This window comes from Panthera tigris, chromosome X (genome assembly GCF_018350195.1).
Source record: "Panthera tigris isolate Pti1 chromosome X, P.tigris_Pti1_mat1.1, whole genome shotgun sequence".
Taxonomy (NCBI): domain Eukaryota; kingdom Metazoa; phylum Chordata; class Mammalia; order Carnivora; family Felidae; genus Panthera; species Panthera tigris.
The window spans coordinates 62279288-62300688 of NC_056677.1; the positions used below are offsets into that span (position 1 = coordinate 62279288).

The 21401-nt window shown below is 41.9% G+C and overlaps 1 protein-coding gene across 1 annotated transcript; it reads left to right on the top strand.

Annotated features, from left to right (window-relative positions):
* The first annotated feature begins 360 nt into the window (after positions 1 to 360).
* Positions 361 to 8392, top strand: FGF16 (fibroblast growth factor 16). The gene is made up of 3 exons (XM_042975118.1): positions 361 to 634; positions 6707 to 6810; positions 8147 to 8392. The coding sequence occupies exons 1-3, from the start codon at positions 361 to 363 to the stop codon at positions 8390 to 8392; spliced, it is 624 nt and encodes a 207-aa protein (XP_042831052.1).
* The last annotated feature ends 13009 nt before the right edge of the window (positions 8393 to 21401 follow it).

Genomic DNA, 21401 nt, shown 5'->3' on the forward strand with positions numbered 1-21401 from the left:
CACCAATCTCCGAGGGGATGCCAGTGAGGTGTGGCTTGTATTTAAATATCCAATATGTCAATGTAAGGGGAGTGGGTATGTATATAAAGTGCCGTTTGCATCTGATAGCTCGACGAAGCCAGCTATGAGAGGCCTAGGGAGATGGATGCGTAGGGGAAGCGCCACTTTGACTGAGAGAAAGGTCAGGAGCTCGTTGCCCCGCCGCTGAGAAGTTCCTTGGACGCGAACAGACGTCCACTGCAGCTAGGCAGAGCGCGGAGCGAGCGAGGGAGCAAACGAGCGCCTCCGAGTCGCCAGCGCTCGCTGAGGGGAGAGGTAGTTCGCGCCCCGCGGCCCCAGCTCGGCCCTGCGCACCCAGCCATGGCGGAGGTGGGGGGAGTCTTCGCCTCCTTGGACTGGGACCTGCACGGCTTCTCCTCGTCTCTGGGGAACGTGCCCTTAGCTGACTCCCCGGGTTTCCTGAACGAGCGCCTAGGCCAGATCGAGGGGAAGCTGCAGCGCGGCTCGCCCACAGACTTCGCCCACCTGAAGGGGATCCTGCGGCGCCGCCAGCTGTACTGCCGCACCGGCTTCCACTTGGAGATCTTCCCCAACGGCACTGTGCATGGCACTCGCCACGACCACAGCCGTTTCGGTGAGGACGCGGCCGGGAGGGACGGGAAGCGAGCGGACGGTTCTCTGGTGAACCGATGGCTCTGGGCTCCGGCTTGGGATCCGCGGGCCGCCCCCAAGCCTGTGCCGTCCGGGCCCGTCGAGGCGGGACACCGCCAGGGACGCGGGGCAGGCAGGATCGAATGGTGCAAACTTGGCGTCAGGGCTCCTGGCACCCTCAGAAGCTCCAGGGAGGAGGCGGGGGCGCCTTGAGGCGCGGCCTCTCTTTTCCCCACTCCACCCTTCTTCCCTCCCCCATAGCGAGGGGATCATTCTGACGACGCTGCGCTTAGGATGAAAGCAGGTGGAGCTGGAGGAGGGTAGAAGCACCAGCTGAGGAGACCAGGGACCATGGCTGTAGCGCGGGTTCGAGCCTCGAGAGCAGCAAGGTTGTCTGGAGCAGAAGCCTTCGTGGGCTATCGATGTGGTGGGTGGGCGGTCCGTGCCGGAGTGGCTTTTGGCTGACAGGGGGATCGGCAGCCGGCAGCCGTGGCACCTGTCTGCCTCTGGCTTGCTCTGCCTGGGGTGGAGGCCAATCCCGGTAGCAAGGCATGAGCTGGGTGTTGGAGAAACTGGGAAATCCTCCTGCTGTCCACTGCGTAGGGCACAGCCCTAGGTCAGCTATTGCCTAGATATACCTCTGGACTCCTTGCCTCACAGGGAGGAAATGGTCCAGGGCCCACTCCTGGGCCCACTCCCAGCCCCAGAAACAGGTGTCTCCTGGGCCCAGGACAGGAAATGTACAACCTCCATCCAGGATTTTCTCTGCCCAACACTTGGCAGATTGTTTAAAGAGCCTGTCTGACATACAAAACATAATTAGTATAAACCTTGATGTGGGATGGAGATCATTAGGTTTCGAAACAAATGTGTTCATTTCTCAGTAATTTGGCCATTTTTATTTTCAATTTCCTATTCTCTGTTAAACCATAATTCAGGTACTGTGACAGCTACCTTTACTCGGTAACCCCATCCCCCAATGCCCTATGGACCCTATGGTCCAAGGACATCTTCTATCCCTAAGCCGGTAGGAAGAGGCTTTGCCTACCCTCAGGCATGATACCTGTTCCCTTGCTTATCCCACCCTCCCCCGTTCCCCCCAAACCTCCCCATCTTCTTTTTCCCCTGCCTTGCTAGAGTTGCATCTGGAGTAAACAGTAAAAGGAGAGGGGGGAAGCACAGAGGCTAGTTTCTGGGCAAGGCCAAGTCTAGCAAACAACTTAGGGTTGGGGCTGATCTTCCTTGCTGAGAGCAAGCAGGAACCCTAATGAGATCTATGTCATCTTGGGAAAAAAAAAAAAACACTCACAGAGCTGGAGTACAGTGGGTTGTGTGTGGGGTGGGAGTAATGGAGGGGTGCAGGTGCCTGTATAAACTTGCAGCAGGTCCTCAAAAGGGTGATAAGGTGGAGTCAGGGAAGAGGGAGTATTAACTTGGCTCCTTTCCCTTCCATCACTTGTGACTTTGCAGTTCCCTTTTGTTCCTCTTCGGAAGGAATGGGACTCCCACCCTGGCCTCAGAACCTCCCAAAGTCTCCCAGAAATGGCCTAAAGACATTGGGGTAGTCCATTCCTGATATATAAAAAGAGGAATCATGAAATGATGGAGAAATGTAGGGTGGGGGGCAGCAGAGGTGGAGAAACTGTGACCTTGGCTTCCAGCAGCTAGTGTTTGTCTGACTTTGTGCCTAAGCTGAGCCAAATAACCTACAAGGTCAACATAAATTAGTAATAGGCTCTTAGGATAAGTGGTCTTTAATTACCTCCCTAAGGACACATCTTGATTTCTTTTCATCTCTCAGGCCTGCTAAGGGTAAGTTTCAGGAGAAATCAAAGGAAATAAAACTGGCAGGAGGAAGGGATGTTTTCATTGCTGCTTAACTGACTGCTTCATTTTTGGTTTTGCCTTTTAAAATAACACTGCCTGAGACCACCTCTGCACCACCTTTTCCCTTTCCTCCTTCCCTGGCTTCCTGGCAGTTCCATGTATTTCCTGTAAAGGAAATGATAACTAGTCAAAGCTGTCTCTTTGTAACCTCCGCTGCCAACTTTCAAACACACATTTATTCTTTCTTGGTTTAGCTTTTGGCAAAGAAAGAGGTGGCGTTTGAGTTTGCTAAGTCTCCTCCCTCCACATTTGAGTTAATCAGCCAGGGTATTCAATAAATCGAAACTTTAACATTCCATAAGTGCTTTGGCAGTCAACATTCCAGCAGGGTAAAGTAGGCCAGACTTAAGATATAAAATATTATAGATTTCTGCTTGGGGGGAGGAGGTAGTCTCCAAAGGCCATGTAAAGTAAATAGCTATTTGTTGTAATTTGAGAGCAGGGCCCCCAAGGATTACCCTGGAATCCATGTGTTCAGAATGAGTCAGGCTGAGCCCAAGAGCAGCCACGACTCCAAATAATAACCTGTTGGCATAGCCTATCCTCCCCCCTCCCCCACTCCATTCTGCAATCAGTAGTCAGGAGTATTTCAATCTCCACTTGGCTGGTGGCATTCATGAGGTTCACAGGGATACTGACATTCCTGAGGGGCACCTGTGGACTGGCAGAACTTGGGAGATAGACTGGAGGAGAGGCCTCACACCAGGTGTGATGAAGCAGGCTAATGCAGCTGGTTCAGTTTTTGAGCAATCTGGTTCTTATTTGTCAAGATGCCAAAGCAGCACTGTCTTGGCCCTGAAGGTCTGAAAGGATGGCTGAGGGAGCCAGGCAAGTCATGTAACCAGATTCAATGACATGTTAGCCAACCATCTAGCTAGGTTCTGAAGCAGTGGACCTCAGGGCAGATCTGTTTTAACTGAGGCCATGGGGGGAAGGATGTAAGAAGAGCCTGTAAATTGTCAAGCAAAGGCCAGAGGCTGAGATGGACAGGTCAAGATGAGGCAGAGTAGAGGGAGGTCCTGGACCTTGAAGGGGGTGAGAGTGCTGAGGACAAACATAGCCTACTTAACACTTTGCCTCAACACTTTGCTGTTAACTGCCCTCTCCAACTGTAACTGAGAAAATGTGAAAATGGCTTGTTTTCTCTCTCCCTTCATGCTGGCTGAGATTCAGGAGGTTTAGGAATATCTGTTCCATCATCATGTGCTACTGGGTTCCCACAGTTTGAATCCAGCTAATAGGAAAATTGGCAATGAAAATGATGCCCAAAGACAGCTGGGCAGGGATGATTCCAGCTGTTGGAGACCCCTGTTACTGGACACAACCCAAGTGACTTCCTGTATGATCTGTCCTTTGGCATCAGGGTTAACAGAGAGTTGGAGAAAAACTGTGGTGACTCAAATGGCCACACCTCTTGGGTTTCATGATTTGTTCTCAGACCAGGTCTTGGACAGTGAGATCACAAGTTGCCCTCTGCTACTTAGTGAGCTCAGGGTGATCAGAAACATGAGATACTTAGAGAATGAGGGAACTAAGACTTGAAGCTCAGAAGTAATCTGTCTAAGCAAAGCAAATAACTGAAGCCTCCAGCAGGTTGGTATCACTCAAAGTTTAGCACACAGAACTGAATCATGACCTGGTTTCTTTTTTCCTTGCCATACTGGCCATTCTCCTTTGAACACACTCCTGTTTTTCCATAGACCTCTGTAAACACAGTAGAACTAAAAACAGTACACTCAGTGTGGTCTAAGGCAGAACAGAGAGGGGGCTGTCTCCTCCCTTATGCCATTACTAGACCTCTATCAGTGCAAACTTAGATCACACTAGCTTTTTTTTCACATTAGCTTTTTGATAAATTTTAATTTTTACATGACTAGTTTTACATTAGCTTTTTACATTATTATTAACTAATGCATATTAGTTTTACATTATCATGAATCACGCATACTGATCTTATCTTGTCCAAATCCCTTAACCATTGTTGTGTATGTTTTGCTAAGCCACATCTCCCCATTCCAATGGTGGACTGACTTGTATTAATGAAAATGCATAGAAACACAAAAGAATATAACATTTTTTCAATAAAATATACATGATTGCCTGAAGTACAGAGGGGGGTGGAAGCAGAGTATGGAAATAAAAAGAAATAGATAAATAAAAAGCCCTGGTCCAGACCAATTATGATAACAGGCAATAAAGCAAGGAGTGTGATTAATTCAACTGTCTGCACTTGTGGCTCGCCATCCCCCAACAAAACCCCAAACACAAAACATCTTGAGTAATCAGTTTGGGGACCAAAGTGCAGGACTTTACATTTATTCTAATTAAAGCTTATTTTGTGGAGTCAGTACATTTTTCCATCCTCTTGAAATCTCTTCAGATTTTGATTGTGTCACCTTCTCAGCTGTACATCTTTTGGAAGTAGAGTAAGCAGTTTCCCTATGTCCTCTTACAAGTCATTTATTAAAACGTTATACAAGGCAGAACCAAAATCAGACACTTGTGCAATGCAGCTAAAGGTTTTGATCCATTAAATCACTTCCTCCTTAACCCCCACTTGACACCAGCTATTTGCCCTTCTCCTCCTGCCATCTTGTGTCAATGTGTTTTCCCAAAACTCCTTTCTTGTGCTTATAAGTGTTAGTAACAACCTGATTGACAATAAAATGTAAAGGATTTCAATGTTAGGGCACCTGGGTGGCTCAGTTGGTCGAGCATCTGACTCTTGATTTTGGCCCAGGTCATGATCCCAGGGTTGTGGGATGGAGCCCCATGTCAGGCTCCATGCTGAGTGTGGAGCCTGCTTAAGATTCTCTCTCCTCCCTCCCTCTCTCTCTCTCTATTTTGGTGGCCAAAGCCTACACTCTGAGTGTTCTATACAATGGCAGCAGAACCTTTTGCATTCTTCAAATAGATCCAAGTGGGCCATGGAAACATGTGCCCTAAAGCTGCAACAGCTGCACACCTATCTGGCAGTCCAAACCACTGGGGCTTTTCAAGAGACTTCCCACTGGAGTCTTGAATCTGATTTACAAATCATACTCCCTATGTAGATTACATAGAATATTGTTACCCTTAAGAATTGCATTTTTGGATAAGAAAAACAGCCAGATATGAGCTCATTTCATACCTTTGGATGCCTCTGCGAGTCAATCATATAAAGTTTTGGTCTGTACTTTGAAAAACACGGTTAGAAACAGAAACATAAAAGAGGAATCTACTTGACCATTGTGTTTGTATCCATGGAACAACAGATTGTGCTACCTTAGGACAAAATTGTAAAGACTTCAGCATCACCAGGATTTCAGTTCTGGGTCCATTTTCCCTCTTAGAAGTTGATTTCTTTTTTCTTCCTACTGCTGCTGAGTAAATGAAAACATTTTCAAATCCTCACCTCTAACCTTGTCAGCTAGAGGGATGTTTCTGAATGTCTTCCAAACTTTCCCCTTAAAGTTGCAACATCTCAAATCAGTATTAAGTCCAGTACTACCTGCCAACTCTTGGCCATGGGTAAAGTTAAAATTCTAAAGAGAGAAGGATAAAATGACAGGCTTATCAGCCTGGGGCTGCCCTGGCTAAGAGCATTTTATAGGATAAGGCTCTCACCAGGCCATATTTTGCCTTCTGCCATAGGTAAGAAGAACAGACTTAGTGAGTGGCCTGTGTGGCCTTTGTTAGAGTCAAGTACCGGCAGTTGACAGCCTCATGTGGCTTTAAGGACATGGGAGCTAAGAGGGTGCAAAATGAATTCAGCCTAGAGGACAACAAGATAATGCTGTGTGCTCTAGGGAGGAGGGAAGTGACTTTGGAAACATACAGAAATCTAGCCACATTCTTCCATTAATAAAGTACCCTCCCATTTCTTGAACTGTTGGTATTTAACAGCAATAGTACCTTGTAATTATGAAGCTTTTGTAGCCAAAGCCTTCACATGGTCTCTTCTTCATAATATGCCTAAGAGTGTTGAGTAAGAGGTTGTTCCACCCACCTTACAGATGGAAAAACTGAGGCCTAGAGAGACTCAGTATCTTTTCTGAGTTTCCACTGTTGCTGCACAAGATGGTGTCATAGGGAGTTGGGTATAGATGACTGGTAGCTCATGTCACCTGAATAGCTTCCTCTTGGCTTGATGTCAGTAATGGAAATGGCATTCACTTTTTTGCTCTAGGAATCCTAGAGTTTATCAGCCTGGCTGTGGGGTTGATCAGCATCCGGGGAGTGGATTCTGGCCTATACTTAGGAATGAACGAGCGAGGAGAACTATATGGGTCGGTAAGTTTAAGGTTTTCTTTTCATCAGAGGCTATTACCACCAGTGTTTGGACTATGTAAGGCAAACGTATAAAAACATTTATCTAGCACTTGAAATACTTCTGTCAACTGTGAAGGATTAGTGTCTTCTAGTTGCTTCTTGGATGCCTGGGAGCTTGCTATATAACACTTTCACTCATTCAGTTCCCATCAAAACTTAAGCTTTTCTGTGGTACATTTGCTTTCACCTTTTCCATTAGACAGCCAGATAGTCTGATGATAATAGTAAGCTGTGCTGGTTTGTCAATAGATGGTAAGGGTTTGGGCCATTTACTCCCCTGAGGAGCACCTCTGAATTTTAATGGGTGCCTAGAGGAGTAGCAGACTAGCTGGCACAAAAATAGGCAGTGGAAGAGCTGCCCTTCAGATTGAGATTCTGAGATTAAAAACACAGTCCCTGATTTCCAAACTGCTTCAGCTTAATTCCATAGGCCAAATGAAACAAACAAATGAAAAGTGAGGGTTCCAGAGTCTGGTGACAGGCTTAAGTCCCCAGCTAGGACTGGGTTGGCTGCAGTACATGTTCTCCATTCTGGAAGCTAGCCCAGAGCTGGGGAATGGTGAGTGACTTTGCTGACCTTAACCCTTTCAGGGTTTGGCTTTTGAGCCACATAGCACACTTTCTGGCTGCCTACACCCCATGAAATCAGAGCACATTTTTCCCTGACACCTAAGAGATAGGCCTGTCCCCAGCACTTGGTATCGGCAACCACAGCAAGTAGTATGCCAGCTGGATCAAGTGTGAGAAGGGGCAGAGGCAAGAGACCTGCCTCAGGAGCTGCTAGCTTGAAGTAGCCAGATTGGAGGAACTTTTCAAGGAGATCTTTTCTGAGCTTTTCAACTGACAGCCCTGAGGCCCTTCATTAGGAGAGATCACAACTCTCCTCTCATGGAGCTTTATATAGATCCAAGGCCTTTGCCTGCTAGTTGACATGGTTGTCTGTAATATCAATGGATTTGACATTATTTGCCCTAAGTAGGTAGAAAATTAGGGTGCCAGAAGAGCATTGGAAGACCATAGCAGAAATTCTCAGGCTCAAAGAGCCCAGTGAGACCAACTCCTTTGGTCTCCTGCCTTTAGGAAAGATCTCTCCTTAAACATTTCAGTGTGGTTCATGAAAGAAGATGAAGGCAATAAGGACAGGACTGTTTTGTGCTATTTGGAAAGAAGATGCCTCAGGAATACTGGGAGATAGGACTGAAATTTTCTAATGTCAATATGCTATTGATATTTCAGCAAGCCGGGACGGGAGAAAGAGTCATATAATAGGCTCTGCTTTATTTTCTCACCCTCACAGAAAAAACTCACACGTGAATGTGTTTTCCGGGAACAGTTTGAAGAAAACTGGTACAACACCTATGCTTCAACCTTGTACAAACACTTGGACTCGGAGAGACAGTATTATGTGGCCTTGAATAAAGACGGCTCACCCCGGGAGGGATACAGGACTAAACGACACCAGAAATTCACTCACTTTTTGCCCAGGCCAGTAGATCCTTCTAAGTTGCCTTCCATGTCCAGAGACCTCTTCCGCTATAGGTAATGGACCCCTAGTGTGACCTCTGTGACCCCTAGGGCCACAGTTGTCTCTGCAAGCACTATACTCATAGCTTTTCAGTCTTCTTTCCTATAAATTTAGATAACAGAGAAGCACTTAATGTTCAACTCAACCCAGCTGTTCCCTTGTTCAAAGTGTATATCAAAGTTGGGTTATTTGGGAGAGGGATGTGGGAGGATGGGTGGGCTACAGAAAATCTTGTATATACTTATTTCTTTACTCATGTTCTTTCCCCCGAGGTGGCACGAGAAAGAATGGGGGCCCCTGCCAAGGGCCAGGGGTATCTTGCCCCACAATCCACCCAAATACTTTGACAATGGGTAAATGAAAGACCAAGGAATCTGCCATAGATGCTACATACAGAGCTTTGGGAAAGTCTCATTAAAATCCTTGGGGCTATGGCCCTGTTGCAGGTCATCCCTGCACTGGCTATGGAGATTTATCATTTGTCCCGACATGCAGGTTTCCTGCCATTGGACCTGGGAGATGGGGTAGATTGTGAGAAAATGATATTAAAATGTAAGCATGGATACTGTGCATAAGGACAAACTATTTATGAAATGTACATGCTATTTATTTTATATATTTATTTATTTCAAAATAATTTTATTTTTAATGAGAGATGCTATGACTGGATTTTCATCAGAAAGAATAAGGTCCTACTGAAACAGGATAAATGAGTTATTAAAGGCTTTTATTGGCAATAAAATTTTATATTGTAACCATTGTCTAATTCTACTGAGTTATACATTTAGTGGGATGAGAAGGTTGGTTATACATTTAGTGGGATTAGAAGGTTGGTTACCTTCTTTCTCTCCAACTTATTAGAATCTCCTGATGTCAGCATTATGCTGCCTAGCCTAGAAGACTTATCACCAACAATGCTAGCATTATTTAGGGGCCTTATCTGAAGTCCTTTCAGGTTCTATGAGTTTAAACTTAGTGATGCATCAAAGCTTCAGGAAGGCCTGGACCAATAGCTCTTACAGAAGCTCCTATTTGTGCTTAAGACAAGGTGTAGATAAACACTCTTTTGGGATTTGGTTAGGCCTCAATGCCTGAAGGTCAGAAACCCTAATTGGTGGCTTCTTACTTTAGATATGAAGAAGAAGTGATTACAAATAAGCAACAATCAGTAAGGACACCTATTTTTTTTTAACCAACTTCCCTTCTGGACGTGTTCTCCCACTCCCTCTCCAATCCACCCCCCATCCCCTGCCAGTGCTTCTAGAGCATTCTGAGAAGCTGTTAACACACTTCCCTAAAGAGGTAGTTCTCAGAGTATATGGTCTCTTGACCAGTAGCAGCAGCTGTGAACCTGTTAGAAATGTAAATTATCAAGAACTACCCTAGATCTACCAAGTCAGAAACTCTGGGATGTGGGGCCTAGCAATCTGCATGTAACAAGCCTTCCAGAGGATCCCTGTGCAGGATAAATTTTGAAACCCAGTGCCCTAAAAGAATGGTTTTCAAAAAGAATTCTTTCTGAAACTGAATGGCTTATAAATAAAGTTTTAGGATAACTTTAGTCCATAAAACAAAAGTAGAGTTGCTGTAGTTCAAATGGAGATGGCATTCCTTGGAACTCCCTCTTCTCTAGAGCAACCCCTGATATATCATGGTTTAAAATCCCTGGCCTCTTTACTAATATTTACTGAGGTAGAAGCATAGGGTTATTTGAATTTTCGAACCAAATGGTGTCAGGATAAAACAGACAGAATAAATGTCTCATTGCGTACTCAGACCCCATGAAGGACTGGTGGGAAAAGGTTTGGGGCTTAGGCTAGTACCTTGATTCTCCTCAATCACATCATGTAGGCATCCACTGTTTTTTTCTGACTGTGGGGTAGCAGCAAATAACTTAGGTAGCAGCTCACTTAAAGATAAAGTCTAAAAGCTCATCCAAATCTAAGTAACCAACAGAGAAATCACACATATGAGAATATATACATGAGATAGCAAATAAGATTATATGATAAAAAGTGCTAAGTTGCATGATTATGCATGATCACAGATTAGAATGCTCACCAATGGATCCACCTAGGTGAAGATCTCACAGGGCTAGGGTGAGTAGGGAGAGTTTCCTGAAAGGGGTAACTCCAGCTGTGAAAAACCAACAGAACTTGGAGAGGCAAAGAGGCTGATGGCAATGTCTGTGTTAAGCTGCAGGGAAGAGACACCACCTCTAGAGGTCTCTAGGATAAGGGTAAAAATCAGCTTTGTGATGTTATCACATTTTTAATGAGCATCACATTTTTATTTTAAACCAAAACTTAACCTATATTATCTACAGTCAGCTACCTATAACTTTTGATACACAGCCACAATTTCTGAGGACTTGTGAGATAAATGAAATATATTTTAACCAATAGGAAGCTGGCACTTCCCTGTGAGTAGGGCCAATCATTACTCTAGTAAGACACTTGACATGAGCCTGGCAAAGCCATAAGCACAGTACTACAGGGCAGGATTACAAGGAAAAATGCCACTGTAATGAAACAGGGAAAGACTCCAAATCTTAGGGTCAGGCCTTACCTTTATCCTCTGGGCGGAATTACAGGGAAAAAGACCAAAAGAATGGTGTAGGATCCCAGGAGGAATTCATAGGGGAGGCACTCTTTAGGAGTAACAATGAATGGGGCACATAGCCAGAAAATGTCAATGGGCAGCTATTCTCATTTTCAAAAGGATGGGAAAGGTAAATTCTGGAAATGGAAATGTAAGCTAGATAACCTAGTACTACTAGATCGTTTGACAGCTGAATGGCACCATATCCCTAAAGTGCAAAAGTAATTCTTTTGTGCCAACCTGAGAGAATTTTAGAGTAGTAAAGTCTGGACCTTTGGTGTTGGATGAAAATATGCACAGAGACCATTTCTAATTTATCTTTGCATCCCCTCCCAGGGTTTAGGGTATTACTGGAACAAAACAAACACTTAGGAAATGTTTGTTTCAATAGACACATGATTGGTTGAAAGAATAGGTGGCCCCTGTGACCCTGTGTGAAAACCATGATAGATGCTTTGTGTTTTTTATTTCAAAGATGTGGATTTTATGTATGAAAACTTTGACTCCTATCCTCTAAGAGATAGCTTCAAGTTTGGTGACAGGGAGGTGGGAGTGAGGAGAGGGAAGACCTGCGATAGCTTTACAGCTCAGTGGTTCTGAAAAACTCTCAACCCAGGGCCAGCCCCTACAACATTCTTGATAGCAACCAGATCTCCTTCGCCTCCCTACACATCTCTGTTTTCACCCTCACCGTCCAAGCTGAATGTTACGCTTAAAAGGCAAGCAGAGACCGAACTCACCATGCCCAGACACAAGGAGGTTATCAGAGCCATCAAAGCAGACTCCTTCCCAAAAAGAACATAAAGTATTGAAATAAAAGAAGATTAAGTTATCTACCTTCAAGTCACTGAACTGCTCAGCCACCAAATCTTTGGCTGCATAGTCAGAAATCCATAAGGATCAGTGTTCTAGTAGGACCACAGTTCACACAGGCTCAGTCCAAGTTGCTTAGAGTACAGACTTAATCTTCCTCCTCCTGAAGAGGGCAGCCCTTGGGGATTGCTGTCCTTCTCTCTGAAGTAGAGTTAGACTGCCTTTCCCCAGCACTTCAAGAATAGGGATCTGTTGTGGAGGAGTGTGGGAGGCTAGGGAGAAGAAACCAAAGAGAAGAGATCCTCTCCTTTGAAAAGACATGTTCTCCCATCTGTCATTTAATTTCCTTGCTGAACAGAAGAATCAGAACATAATTTAGTTTGTCATTCCTAGAGGTCCTTCTGTTCTCAAGAGAAAACTGATGACCTAATAGGTCTCTCTACACCAAGGCTCTGATGACAATTGCAAAGATACCCAATTATCTCCTTAATCCTCAACAGTCTCTCTCCACTCCTCCATCCCAGAATAGGCTGCTTGCCCTCTGCATCTCTTTCCAATTTCCAGACAAGGTATGGGATCAGCCCTGTTAATCATCAGCAACGAAGCAAAAGACACAGATAACATGCTCCTCAGATCCTAGAGTCAGACCAACCTTGTTTTACATCCAGATCCCTTAACTTCCTAGCTCTTTGACCTAAAATTCATTCATTCACTCATTCATTCATTCTTTCTTTCATGTGACAGATATTTATTGAGCACTTATTATGTCTTTAAAGATATAGAGTAAGGCAGCCATTCCTCTCCTCATGGCATGATCTAGTCAGGAAGACAGACATAAACAAGTAAGCTTACATATAGTAATATGTGTTATAAAGAAAGAGAACTTGTTACAAGAGTGTTACAAAAGTGTATATTAGGGAGATACACCTATCAAATGAGTTAGGGAAGGCTTCCTAAAAAGCTGATGCTTAGGGTGGGTCCTGAAGGTGAGTAGGAGTTAGCTTAGTTGGGGGTAGGAATGAATAGCTTTACAGGCAGAGAAAGCAGTAATATATAAAAGTCCAGAGGCAGGAAGAAGTTAAGCATAATCAAAAAAAATTTAAGAAAGTAGTATGGCTGAATTGTAGTAAGCCACATTGTGTTCACCTATAAGAATGATCATTAGGACCTACCTCAAGGGCTGTTGCTATAAAGATTAAATAAGATAATGTATGAAAAGTATAAAGTGTTTAGCACAGTACCTCGTGCATAGTAAGCACTTGATAAATGTTAACTATTGTTATTACTTTTAGTTCATTATTTATTAGTATTAGTATTAATTTGAAGACACATCTATGAATGCATTATTCATATGCATCATTCCATCCCCTCTCCTGTATGTATGATTCTGCTGGGATTTTACAAAGGACAGGTTCCAGAAAGCAAGGTGGTACATGGGATAGTCATGCCATACAAATGCTGGCCTCTTACTAAGAACATGTCATGAGAGCACCCACTTGGAAACTCCATCTTTGAATGTACCTGGTATGAAGTAAACCAACAGAATCTCTCAGCCCTCACCCAACTTCTATTTTAGTTATATTTTAGCAGTGCATCCTAGGGTCCCAAGATCCTCCTTTCTCCAGGCTTCCATAACCACATCATGAGAAGACAGTATCACCTGAGTCCCAGATATCCAAAAATCCTTATCTTCATTTCTCTTCCTCATAGTTGGGTTCTCTGAGCCCCAGCCAAGTCCCCTTTAATGTTCCACACACCAGACTCCCTGTTGGCAGATATATGTTTGCCTTGTTGGTTTCTAATTTCCCTATATCTCACCAGTTGCAAATGCTCTAAGTTTCCAAAACTCGTCACACCATCCTAACCTCACCTAACACTATATCCTATAGATTTCTCCAGGCATCCCCGTTAGGCTATTAAACCACACCCAATCGGCCCCCGGGGAACTCTCCTACAACATAAACCCAGAGTATAACCTACTCAATGTAAAATCTGAATATCATATATATAGCTAGTTACAGGGCAACTTAGCTCCCACCCAAAGCCTCATCCAACACTAGTTTAAAGTGCCCACTTTCTTTGGGGCACCTGGGTGGCTCAGCTGGTTAAGATTCTGACTCTTGATTTCTGCTCAGGTCATGGTCTCACCATTCATGAGATCGAGCTCCACGTCAGGCTCTGTGCTGGCAGCACGGAGCCTACCCGGGATTCTCTCTCCCTCTGCCTCTCCCCCTCCCTTTCTCTCTCTCAAAATAAACAAATAAACTTTTAAAAAATAAAAAATAAAATGCCCACTTTCTGTGTTTCTACTCCTGGATTGCCAACATTACTCAGGAAAGTTATGAAAATTGGGTCATTACATGGCTCCCCTACAAATACAGTCTTGTCAACTTCAAATGGACCAGTCTTTTCTACTTGACAATCCTTTTATTCACTTAGTTTTGATTCTGGCATTCACCATAGCTTGTCATAAAAATCCCTAAATTTAAACACTTTTATATTGGCTCAGTGTTACCCAAACTCTGTTCAGTATCTGGTGTAATTGTCTAAAAATACAGACTCTTGGACTCTGTTGGGACTTCCTAAATCACAATTTACAACTGAAATTATCTATCAATGGTTCTCAAACTTTTTATTCTGAGGAAAATCCTTACACACTTAAAAATTATTGAGAAACTCCAAGAGCTTTTGTTAATGTGGGTTAAAGCTATTGGTATTTACCATATTAGAAACTCAAATAAGGTTTTAATTTCCAAAAAAATTGTATCTAATAATTCATTTAAAATAACAATAAATCCATTAACATCAATATAAATCATGTTTTAATGAAAAATAACTATATTCTAAAACACTCAGTGAGTGGTATTGTTTTCCAAACCTCTTTGATATCTCCCTTAATAGAAGACAGCTGAATTATTTTTTAACTTTATTTGAGAGAGATAGAAAGCATGAGCAGGGAAGGGGCAGAGACAGAGGGAGAGAGAGAGAATCCCAAGCAGACTCTGTGCTATTAGCACAGAGCCTAATGCAGGACTCAATCCCACAAACTGTGAGACCATGACTTGAGCCAAAATCAAGAGTCAGAGGCTTAACCAACTGAGCCACCCAGGTGCCCCAACATCTGGATTCTTATATCTGCTTCTGTATTCAATCTGTTGCTATATGTTCTTTTGGCTAAATTATAGGAAGAAGATTTGGCTTCTCCTAGATGTGTAATTAGAAAAGGAAGGAACCTGGGGTGCCTGGGTGGCTCAGTTGTTTAAACATCCAACTCTTGTTCTCACCTGAGGCTTTGATCTCAGGGTTTTGAGTTCAAGTCACATATTGGGCTCCATGCTGAGTGTGAAGCCTACTTAAGAAAAGGAAGGAACCCACAAACCACACCCCAGAGTCCTTAGGCCAAACTTTGAGAATCACTGATCTGTTTTTAACAAGTCCCCATGTATTTATATTATTTTTTTTTATTGTAGAGATAGAGCATGAGCATGGGAGAGGGGAAGAGGGAGAGAGAGAGAATCCGAAACAGGTTCCATGCTCAGCATGGCACTGACTCAGGGCTCCCTCCCATGACCCTGGGATCATGACCTGAGCCAAAATCAAGAGTCAGATGCTCAACTGAGTCCCCCAGGCATCTCCCCCAAGTAATTCTTATCATGACAGTAGGGATTAAGTATTGCTTTAGTTCATGTGACACAATATAAATTTTCATTTGTCTACAGTTCTCAACTCCAACCTGTTCTGGATCAGGCACTCTTTGGTATCGGTAGATGAAACCTCCCTCAACGTTTCACTAAGACCCAAGCCATCTAATTGTGGCTTCCTAGTAATCATTTTTCATTATGTTTAGTTTTGTTTTTTTTCTTTTCTTTTACTTTTATTTTTTAAATGTTTATTTATTTTTGAGAGAGAGAGAGAGAGAGAGAGAGAGAGTGGGGAGGGGGAAAGAGAGAGGGACATACAGAATCCAAAACAGACTCCAGGCTCTGAGCTGTCAGCACAGAGCCTGACACAGGGCTGGAACTAAAGAACCATGATATTATGACCTAAGTCAAGGTCGGACATTTAACCTACTGAGCCATCCAGGAGCCCCCTTGCTTTTTTCTTTTAAAGAGAATTTTTTTTTTAAATTTATTGTGGTACAATATATAAAACAAAATTTGCCATTTTAACCATTTTTAATTGTGTAATTCAGTAGCATTAATCACATTCACAATGTTGTGCAATCATCACCACTATCTACTTCCAAAACTTTTCATCTCCCCAAACAAAAATTCTGAAACCATTAAGGAATACCTTCCCATTACTTCCCCTACTCAGCCCCTGGTAACCCTTAATCTACTTTGTCTCTATGGATTTTCCTTTTCTGAACATTTCATATAAATGAAATCATTCATTTCATATAAATGAAATATATGGTCTTTTGTGACTGGCTTCTTTCATGTAGCATAATGTTTTGAAGGTTCATGCATATTGTAGCATGTGTCAATACTGCATTTCTTTTTATTGCTTAATAGTATTTCATTGTATACCATATTTTGTTTATCCATTCATCAGTTCATGGACATTTTGATTGTTTTCACTTTGAGGCTATTATGAATAATGCTGCTATTAACATGTGTGTACAAGTCTTTGTGTGAACACATGTTTTCATTGCTTTTGGATATATACCAAGGAGCAGAATTGCTCCTTTATGGTCATCCATTTGAGAAACTACCAAACATCTTTTCAAAGAGGTTATATCATTTTACATTCCCACTAGCAATATATGAAGGTTCCAATTTATGCACATTCTTACTATCACTTGTTATTTTCCAACTTTTTTATTGTAGTCAACCTAGTGGGTGTGTAGTGGTATCTCATGATAGTTTTGATTTGCATTTTCCTGATGACTAATGATGTGAGCAGTTTTTCATGTGCTTATTGCCAATTTGTGTATCTTCCTTGGAGAAATGTCTATTTTGATTCTCTGTCCCCTCTTTAATTAGCTTGGCTTTTTATTATTAATAAGATTCCTTTATATATTCTGGACACTACTATATGGTGTGAAGTAGAGCTCCAACTTCATGCTTTTGCATGTTGTATGCCCAGATGTTTTAGCATTAGCACCATTTGCTAAAAAAAAAAAAACAAAAAAAAAAAACACAAAACTATACTTTCCCCCATTGAATAGGCTTGGAACTCTTATTGATAATCATTTGATCATAGAGGTATGGGTTTCCTTCTGCATTCTCAATTCTAAACATTGATCTATATGTCTATCCTCATGTTAGTACCATACAGTCATGATTACTATAGATTTGTAGTGAGGTTTGAATCAGGATGTGGGAGTCTCCAACTTTATTCTTTTTAAGACTGTTTTAGCTATTTTTGATCACTTGCAATTTCATATGAATTTTAGGATTAGTTTGTCAATTTATACAAAGAAGCCACCTGGGTTTTGATAGAGATTATATTGAATCTTTAGATCAATTTGGGTAGCATTGGCATTTTAACAATATTAAGTCTTCCAGTCCCTGTACATAGGATGTCTTTCTATTTATTTAGGTTTCCTTTAATTTCTTTCTAGCAAGTTTTAGATTCATTTTTCCTTTTCTCCTCTTTCAGAGAGTATTCCTCTTTCTATAAAAGCTATGTGCTTTCTTTGTACATTTGATCCCAACTCCTCCACACAGCCTTGTCTTTGCAACATGTCCAAATTTTTCTAGTTCTTGAAGAACTTCCTAAACATACAAGTAAAAGATGAAACTATTAAAGAAAATATCAGGAAGTTTGTAAAGTCCTAAATATAAAAAATAATTAATAAAATTAAAAGGCAAAAAAAAATCCTTAGGGAAACATTTTCCACAGAATACAAAAAGTTATCCTTAAATATACTGAATATAAGATGCTCACAAATATATAATAAAAACACCAAACCCCAACAGAATATGGCCGAAGAACATAAGCAATTCACAAAAGAAGATATACAACTTGCAAAAAACATAAGCAACATACTTCAACCTCAAAAGTAATTAGTGAAATGTAAAACAATGAAATATATTTTTCTTAGCATATTAACAAAGTTTTTAATATATGATAATATTCAGTCACCCACCACAATGAGAGGGTGCAGAGAACTAGGCCCAATCATATACTGCTATTGGGAGAATATTGATGCTGTAACTTAATAATATAAATCAAGAACTTTACAAATGTCCATGCCTTTTGATCCAGTAAATCTACTTATAGTAATTCAACCAAAGACTTATACACAAAGATACTTATTGTAACATTATGTATAAAAGCAAACACACACACACACACAACCTGACTTTCTAACAATAGAAGAATCACTATACGTTATGGTACATTGGTATGATTATGCGATCCATTTAAAATGAGGTTGATGACATCACTACTCATCAGGGAAATGCAAATCAAAACCACAATGAGATATCACAATGAGATATCACCTTACACCTATCAGAATTGCTTGAATCAAAACCACAAGAAACAAGTGCTGGAAAAAAAGGTACCCTCATGCACTGTTGGTGGGAATGCAAACTGATGCAGCCACTGTGGAAAACAGTATGGAAGCTCCTCAAAAAATTAAGATGGAAGTTCCATATGATCCAGTAATTGCACTATTTATCCAAGCAATATGAAAACACTAATTCAAAAGGATATATGCACTCCTGTGTTTATTATAGCATTATTTATAATAGCCAAATGGTGGAAGCAACCCAAGTGTTCATCAATAGATGAATGGATAAAATAGATGTGAGATACACACACACACACACACACACACACACACACACACACACACCATGGAATATTATTCAGCCATAAAAAATGAAATCTTGCCATTTGCAATAACATGGATGGATCCAGAAAGTATAATGCTAAGCAAAATCTGTCAGTCACAGTAAGACAAATACCTTATGATTTCACTCATATGTGGAATCTAAGAAACAAAACAAATGCACAAAGAAAAAAAAAAAGACAAACCAAGAAACAGACTCAACTATAGAGAACAAACTGATGGTTACCAGAGTGGAGATGCGTGGGGGAGGAGTGAAATAAGTGAGGGGATTAAGAGTACACTTGATGAGCACTGAGTAATATACAAAATTGTGGAGTCACTATATTGTACACCTATAGCTAATTTAACACTGTATGTTAACTCTACTGGAATGAGAAAGAAGAAAGAAAGAAAAGAAAAGAAAAGAAAGAAAGAAAGAAAGAAAGAAAGAAAGAAGTTCAAGAAAGAAGGGAAGGAAGGAAGGAAAGAAGGAAGGAAGGAAGGAAAGAGTGGAATAGGGAAGATGGTGGAGTAGGAGGACCCTAAGTTCACCCTGTCCCACATTTATAACTAGACATCACTCATATCCATGTAAATAAACCAGAGAGTGATTCAAAGACTTGAAGAAAAGGGATGCCTGGGTGGCTCAGTCAGTTAAGCGTCCGACTTCCGCTCAGGTCATGATCTCACAGTTCATGAGTTCAAGCCCCATGTCGGGCTCTGTGCTCACAGCTCAGAGCCTGGAGCCTGTTTCGGATTCTGTGTCTCCCTCCCTCTCTGCCCCTCCCCACTCATTCTCTGTTTCTCTCTCTTTCTCTCTCTCTCTCTCAAAAATAAATAAAACATTTTTAAAAAAGACTTAAAGAACAAACTCCACAACTAAATGTAAAGAAGTCACATCTGAGAGGTTAGGAAGGGCAGAAACAGTGGTCATGAGCTCCCCATAGGAGGGACGGAGCTGAAGGTACAAAGAGGGGAAAGAAATGGTTCTTCTCACCAGGGAACCCACATACAGAAGATGAATCTCTGTAATATCTGGCTTTGAAAACCAGAGGGGCTGCATTCTGTGAGACTGTATAACCAGCAGTACTTGGAGCTTAGAGCTTTAAAAATCAGCTGACTCAGCACTGGGCAAGTCCAGAGGGCAAGATAGATGAGTCTCCACCCTTAAAGAGACAGCTGCCTCAGAGAGGCAACATAGAAACAACAGTTTTCACAACACTTGGGACAAAAAGGAAGAAGATCTGTTTATACCGATTTCAGAATGTGTTGAGGGACTTCTCCAGAAAGAAAGGAGATGGCAGGTGCCATTTTCCTCCCCCACTCCCTAGGATAAACACAGAGCCACCTGTCAGGGGCACCACTGCACAGACACTCGCTATCTAACCTGCTAGCAGTGTGCACCACCCATACGTTCTCCTGAGGATTCACCCACTCCAAGGCAGCTGGCCTCAGCCCTGGGATAACCACGAATTTTGCTAGCACCCCCACCCTGCCACCAGCTCTCCTGTGGTCACGCCTCTTCAGAGTCAGCAAGCCTGGGTCTCACTAACACCACAGAGAGCCAGCAGGCAGAGAATCAATGCAGACATCTGGACTGAAAGAAAAAGCAACTGAGACACAACAGCAGGAAGCAAGCAATACATATAGGAGACTCACCTGAAATGCCAGAATCTGATGAACAGAGGACAGTGCACTGCAGGGCACTACAGGGACTCTTCCTCATAAAGCCATTACTTTTAAGAGTAGAAGACAGCCAACTTTCCTAACACAGAGAAACAGATAGATGTAGACAAAATGAGAACACAGATAAACATGTGCCAAATGAAAAAACAGGACAAAATCACAGCAAGACTTCTAAGTGAAACAGAAATAATATGCCTGATACAGAATTTAAAGTAATGATCATAAAGATACTCACTGGACTTCAGAAAAGGGAGGACATCAGTGAGACCCTTGACAAAGAGATTAAAAATAACATTATAGATGAAGAACTCAAAAAATGAAATTTAAAATATAATAGATGGAATACACAGTAGGCTACAGGAAGCAGAGGAACTTAAGTGACCTAGAGGATAGAATAAGAGAAAGCAATAAGATGAACAGGTGAGAGACAAATATGGCATAATGAGACATAAAGTGTAATAAAATTTGCATTACAGGGATCCCAGAAGAACAGAGAGAAAGGGGAACAGAAAATATATTGGAAGAAATAATAGTGGGTGTGGGGGGTGGGTTAAATAGGTGATGAGGATTAAGGAGTGCACTTGTGATGAGTACTGGGTGATGTATGGAATTGTTGGATCGCTATATTGTACACCTGAAACTAGTATAACACTGTATGTTAACTAACTGGAAGTAACCAACTGGAAGTAAAATAAAAGCTTATAAATAAATACATAAATAAATGAATAAATGAATAAATAAATAAATAAATAAATAAATAAGAAATAATAGCTGAAAACTTCCTGAATCTGGGGAGGGAAACAGAGATCCAAATTCAGGAGCCACAAAGATCCCCAAATTCAACTCAAGGAAGTCCACACCAAGACACATAGTAATTAAAATGGCGAAAAAATAGTGATAAAGAATTTTGAAGGTGACAACAGAAAAGAAGACAATTACATACAAAGGAAGCCACATAAGGCTGTCAGCTGATTTTTCAGCAGAAACTTTGCAGTCCAGAAGAGCATGGCAAAACATATTCAAATTGCTTAAAGGGAAAAATATGCAGGCAAGAATATTCTGTTCAGCAAGGCTATCCTTCAGAATAGAAGGATATCTATCAGAATAGAAGGAGAGATAAATAGTTTCCCAGACAAGCAAAAG

Excerpts from the sequence above, each read along its gene's own strand:
- FGF16 (XM_042975118.1), top strand. The coding sequence starts at position 361 with ATGGCGGAGGTGGGGGGAGTCTTCGCCTCCTTGGACTGGGACCTGCAC. Across the intron at positions 635-6,706 it reads CCACGACCACAGCCGTTTCG|GAATCCTAGAGTTTATCAGC; the intron begins GTGAGGACGCGG and ends TTTTTGCTCTAG. Across the intron at positions 6,811-8,146 it reads GAGGAGAACTATATGGGTCG|AAAAAACTCACACGTGAATG; the intron begins GTAAGTTTAAGG and ends TCACCCTCACAG.